At 29.8% G+C, this 6,564-nt stretch overlaps 1 protein-coding gene across 1 annotated transcript; it reads left to right on the top strand.

Annotated features, from left to right (window-relative positions):
- On the top strand, positions 1 to 5,459 carry HELRODRAFT_125254 (hypothetical protein; the record flags this gene model as incomplete). The annotated part of the gene is made up of 6 exons (XM_009013791.1): positions 1 to 29; positions 2,816 to 2,868; positions 2,934 to 3,039; positions 3,558 to 3,640; positions 5,162 to 5,241; positions 5,316 to 5,459. Coding segments are annotated over 6 exons (495 nt in total), but the record flags the coding sequence as incomplete, so codon positions are not given.
- Positions 5,460 to 6,564: the final 1,105 nt, after the last annotated feature.

Raw genomic sequence — 6,564 nt, 5'->3', positions numbered from 1 at the left:
GAAGGTGACTGGGTTTGTGGAGAAGCAAAGTTGGTTTTCTCTTCTTTTTTCTATTTTGAACTTGCTTTTATATTTAATAAATTTGGCGAATCATATAACATCATTGTAACATCAACATATTATTTATTTATTTATTTAATCAAATTTTTTATTAATTTATTAAATCAATGGTTACTGAGTGGCTCATTCAGTTATATTGTTGATAATGTGTCAGAGTCAAGATAAAAATATCCAACTCAAGCCCATTAAAAATTAAAAATACTGACTCTGGGTGAAAAGTATAAATAAATACTGACTCTCGACTTCTGGTTTGAATTCTAGAAAAATTTTCAACTTGTCAAAATGATTTCATCTTAGAGGACTGCGTGGGAAGACATTTTCATTCCCTCACCCTTCCCTTCAAAAAATATTCATTCCCGCACTCACCCTCATGACTTTGTTCCCATTCCCTTCCCGCACCATAAGCTTCCCATTCCCGCGAACACAAATGAAAAATTAATGAGAATAGTATGACTATCTTCATTGACTGAACTCACCTGATATCTTTGGCACACATCTCAACTAGCATGTCAGCAACTTCACTTTTAATATTAGCAGGTACTTTTTTACTAACTTAACCATATATATCTGATATTTTCCTTACATCAATTTTGGCGTTTATTTTCGGGCAGGCCTTTGTGTGGTTCATCAGTCCGCTGGTTCCATCTCTCTTCTTCCACTTCAATAAAACTTTGCAGTTAATGCATTCAATAAAATTGCTGTAAACATCTTCCACATTTACCATCACAAAGTTTTCCCAAATAGGACTGACTGCATTGCTATTCGGAATAAACTTTATTGCTTCACTTTTACTGGCAATCAGTTTGAGAAGATCGCATCGCTCCATTGAAATGAATATCAATAAATTAGAAACTAAATTAAAATTTTGACTAGAAAACAGACTTAAAACAAACCAATGAAACAAACGTAAACAAAGAGTTATTTTCGTGAAGCAAAGAAATTTAAACAGTTTTAAAATAAGTAAGTTAAAAATTAAATTACGTATGTAACTTGCTAATGGAAAAAATTTCCCATTCCCATTATTCCCGCGGTATTTTACCGATTTTTTTCCCCACTAACGCGGGTACCCTCGAAAATATTTTCCATTTCCGCGGGATGGTTTCCCACGCAGGCCTCTATTTCATCTTATCACTACTGAATAAAATATACTTTCAATTTAAAAAACACTTAAATTTAAAATAAGATAAATTGTTTTTCTTAGTAAAATTACTTGATTTTTTTGTTTTTTACTATTATCTTTTTTTAGTATTAAAAATGATTCCTTGTCGTTATCGCTACATGTATTTGTTCTTTAAAAAACAATTGTAAAATAATTTTCAGAGAAAAATTTTTTTTAAATTATATTTTCCAGAGTCAAAAGTCCTTTAAAAAATCTGCCTTCAACTCACGCCTCTAAACAATCCAACTTTAGCCTCTTAAAAAACTGACCGACTTTGACTCTGACACTAATTACATTTAAGATGGCAATGGGTTTTTAATTTACCATGTCGTATTAAGAAATTAAGAGTAGCTTATTATAATTTGCCTAGTTATCTTTTATTATCTTCATCATTTATTATTATAGTATTTATTTATTATCTTTTGTTTTTTTTTAATTGATTTTATAAGTTTTTTTAATTTGCTTATAAAAAATTATAAAAAGGTACATAGAAATCCTCTGAATAAATGCTTTAAAATTGGGTAGCAGAGTGCCAGGTTGAACTGCATTGTTGGAAAACACCTACTTGCAGCACTATGTTGTCGACTGCATCAGTAGGAGAGTGCCTAATTAGACAGCATTTGCATCATTTAATAGAGGCATATCTAAAAAGGATGTTTGTATAATGCCTTTCTTGTCGTCCCAGTGGCAGAGAAAGATTGGAAAATAAGACTATAAAAAACAATTATAAAGTGTATGCAGTTGTTTTTTTAAAAACAGTAAAATCTGTTTCTTCTTTCAATGAAACTTGTGAGAGGCTACCATTCAAATTAAAAAAAAGTAACTAAAATCAAAAGTATTAAAAAAATGAAAAAATAAAAATGTAAAGACAGAATAAGAGAAGTAAAAAAGAAATTAAATGTTATCACAGTCAAGACTAGAAAATGCAATTACGTTGTTTTTAAAATTGTCATGAAAGTTAATGAAGTTTAAAAATAAATGAATGAATGAATAAATAAAAAATTAGCATGATACAGCAGAACTTGTATTGTGCTTCTCATGATTTACTTTAGGAAGAAGTGCTCTCTTCACTCACAACAAATTATGCATTCCAAGTTCAGCCAGCTGAGACAGACAATAGTGTTTTCCCAAAATGAGAGGATTTTAATTTTGGAATCACAGTTTTTGAAATTTGTGTATTGAGTTTTTGAAACTGGTTGGATCTGTTCCCTCTGGTAGATTGAAGCATTTTCAGCCAAAAAATCTTTTAAGAGTAGAGCTTGTTTGAATGTAATTTTTTCTGGCATATAAAGCCAATGTAGCTATCTCTGATGTATTGGAATATGGGATCATATTTTGAGGAGCCTGTTTGACTTGATGCTTTGTAACACTTTTTGCCTTCATTCAATTAAGAAAGGTTGAAAAAGGCAGAAATGTGCAGTTAACTGGCCAATTAGTTTAAAAATTATAACCTTTTTTTATTACAAATTCAAGTTATAATTTTCAGTCTTAGTTTATGCATGGTTTCATTTATGTTGGATGTTTTCAGTAAATGTGTTATCTTTTTGCATGTTTATTATTAGATTTTTTTAACATTGAATCACTTATCATTCACAGATGTGGTAATATAAATTTTGCTAGACGTTCAAAGTGTAACAGGTGTGGCAAAGGTATGTTTATTACATTTTTTATTGCCCATGGTCTGCAATCATTTTGATTTTTAATTTTTTGTTAGAAAAAGATGAAGGAATTGAAATTAAGAAACAAGGCACAGAAATTGGAAAGTTGATGGCAGAAAAAAGTCATGGATTGTTCAGTGCTGATGACTGGCAGTGCAAGACGTACGTTTTTACTTTTATTAGATGTGTAGGTTGGTGTAGGTGTGCTTGTGTTCTGTGCTTGTGCACATATTGATAGTTGCATGTATCAGTCTACCAATGTACTTTTTCATAAGGTAATGTGTGCTGATAAGTGTGAATGTTTTTTTTTACTGGACGTGTGAGCTTCTACATAAATTTGTACATGCACTGCATGTTTTAATTCATTCTCTTGTTCATTTTATTTGTTTACATCTGTTGATAAACTTTTTTTGTCCATTTTAAATTTAGTTTTTCAATTCATCATTTGTTATCTGGTTATTTATGTTGTTAATTGTTATATTATATTGTGTTTTAATATGTTATTGTATTATTAAAACTGAAGCTTCGTCTTTGATCATCAAGAGGTTTAGGCCTCAAAATTTTTAAAAGACTTTTCCATACTATTTCCGCCATCAAGTATAAAATGTTTAAGATATATAATCTGATAATTTTACTCAAATTGATTCCAAAACTCTATTACAATTAATTTTATTGTTTAGGTGTGGAAATGTAAATTGGGCTAGAAGATCTCAATGCAATGTATGCAATACTCCTAAATTTTCTAAAGCTGAAAAACGCACAGGTAAATTGACTATCTACAATTTATAATTTTGTTGCTAAATCTGTTAAATAGTTGCATGTTAGCCGAAAATATGTGTTTTGCACAACAAATGAGAGCTTGAGTTAGGGAAAATTAATTTAAAGACTTGTTTGTTAGCATGGTAACATTGATCAACTTGACTGAGCGTGAACGTACTCAGAGTTAGATAACACAGAGACAAGTTTTATAAGATCACCACTCGGTTTGCATTCTTATAAATAAAAATGTTATATATATATATATATATATATATATATATATATACATATATTTGTTGAAGGGAGACCATGTGTTATACAGCATTATGTGAATTCTACTGAATTAAATTTTTTTGAGTAAATAAAACTCAGGATATACTACAATAAAGGTTTCTTAAAGGTTACTCTCTCTCCCTCTCTCTCTCTCTCTCTCTCCCTCTCCCTCTCTCTCTCTCTCTCTCTCCCTCTCTCTCTCTCTCTTTTTTGCGTTTGCTTCAGAGGTTTCAACGACAAACACACACAGCGTATATGAATACGCGTGCAAACCACGCATCATACACATTGCATATGATAGGTGGGGATCTCTTTGTATTCGAACCCAGTCATTACAATAGCAAGACCAGGCGCCTTTAACCATTGGGCTATCACGCCGCCCTATAATTGTAACATCACAATAGGTCCTAAAGACGATTCTACTTTGAAGCCTAATCATGTGATATATGAATTTAAATGCCCTTTTTATTGACGACTGTGCACTTCAACAACATCCGTATATTGGTGTTACAACCACTTCACTATCAACATGTCTCACAATGCATACCCACAGGGGAACCATCAAATCTCACTCGCAATCAACACATGCAACTCCAATAACCCACAAAATTCTTTACAACAACATAAAAATAATTTATCAAAACACCAATACAATACATCTAAAAATTGCAGAAGCGGTCCTAATAGATATCAATAAACTCCAAATAAACATCCAGATTGTTTACATCATTACCATGATTACATCATTACCAACTCGGCGCCTTAATACTAAGTATTTCCTTACTCAAAATGTTAGTATTCACTTTAAACAAACATGGAATCAACAAAGTAGAGTAGAGGCACAGGATATATATATTTGTGTATCTGGGCACAACCACAACATATCAATTGGAACACCGAAGATGGTATAGTAATACCGAAAAAATGCTGTTCTGTTCTATCATGCGTAAAATAAACAAAAATTTTGGTTTTGAACTAGTAATACCGAAAAAATGCTGTTCTGTTCTATCATGCGTAAAATAAACAAAAATTTTGGTTTTGAACTAACTAAAGAAACTTAAAAATGATTTATGATCAACCATTAGATAATTCAAAAAGTTAAATTGGAAGTTAACTAACTCCAAACATGCTGTGATTTTCATCAATAATATATATATATATATATATGTATATATATATATATATATATATATACATGAAAGGTGTTGTTCATATCAATGAATGTTTTAAAATGTTAATTCAACGCATACAGGCTATGGCGGCGGGTACATGGAAAGGGATGAAGTGATTGAATATAAAGAGAGAAATGATTCAGATGATGAGTTTGATGAGGTTTGTTTATCTTTTATAATTATTAATTTTTATCGTTGTAAGTATCAATTGATTTCTAATTTCTAATCTGCTAGTTTGGAAGAAAGAAAAAAAAGTTCAGAGGCTCTGTTCAAGGTTCTAGTTCTATTCTTCAAGATTGTGCTGACAAAGATCTGGATAAAGAAGAAAATGTAAAAAAAACCATTGATCAAAGAAATAAATATGAGGAAGATGAAGATGAAGAAATTAAAGATGTCTCAAAGTATAAACTTACTGATGATGAGGTTATTTTTTCATTCTTAATATTTGATTGGTAAAAGAACTAAACTAAAACATTAAAAAAAATTGTTGACCCTAAGCTAGGGTTTTCAAACTTGAGTACTTGGACTAGCCAAGTCATCATAATTAATGGATTTTGGTTTCAGTTGAAATTTAGAAGGACTGCAGTAGCGCCTTTTATTTATTTTCCAATGCTACAGTGGCTTGTTAGTTTTTTCAATAAAAAAGGTGGATAAAATGTTTATCCCACATTTTCATTGAAATTTAATTTTTATTCTTTTTGCAAATTGATGAAATATTTAATTTTCTGTTGTGGTAAAAAATTCAGCAAGAACTAATAAACATTTGTTGCTGTTGTTATGTCTAATAGGGGAGCAAAAATTCAGGTTTATATCAGTACAGAACATGGGCAAACATGGCGGTACATAGTCAATCAATCCACTAGTTTTATCTAAAAATGATTATTTAGAAAGATCATTTATGGTGAATTATGATTTGAAAGTTATGACTCATCTCTCAGTCAAAGCTATAAATGGCAAAATGTTAAATTAAAGGGTAATGTGATTGCTGATAAATTTTTATTTTCTCAATCATTAATTTTTTGACTGCAAGTGTGGCGATTTTTAGCTTATAAATAATAAGATCTAAGTTTTACCGAAAACTTCAGCATAATTCAGCATAAATGATCTTTCTAAATAATCAATTTTGGGTAAAACTAGATCTTATTATTTATACGCTATACACATATATATATCTTATTATTTACTAAAACCAGATCTTATTATTTATACGCTATATATATATATATATATATATATATATTATTTATACGCTATACATATATATATATCTTATTATTTACTAAAACCAGATCTTATTATTTATACGCTATATATATATATATATATATATATATATATATATATATATATATATATATATATATACTTTTTTACCCTCAATAATTTTGGTTCCTAGTTGTTAACAGTCTTTTATTAAAAATACTTCTCTTTAATACCCACTCAATAAAAATTTGCTTTGCTTGAAGGATTTCCTTCCTGGAAC

This window comes from Helobdella robusta (genome assembly GCF_000326865.2).
Source record: "Helobdella robusta unplaced genomic scaffold HELROscaffold_12, whole genome shotgun sequence".
NCBI classification, from domain to species: Eukaryota; Metazoa; Annelida; class Clitellata; order Rhynchobdellida; family Glossiphoniidae; genus Helobdella; species Helobdella robusta.
This window is presented reverse-complemented; position numbering and strand designations above follow the sequence as displayed.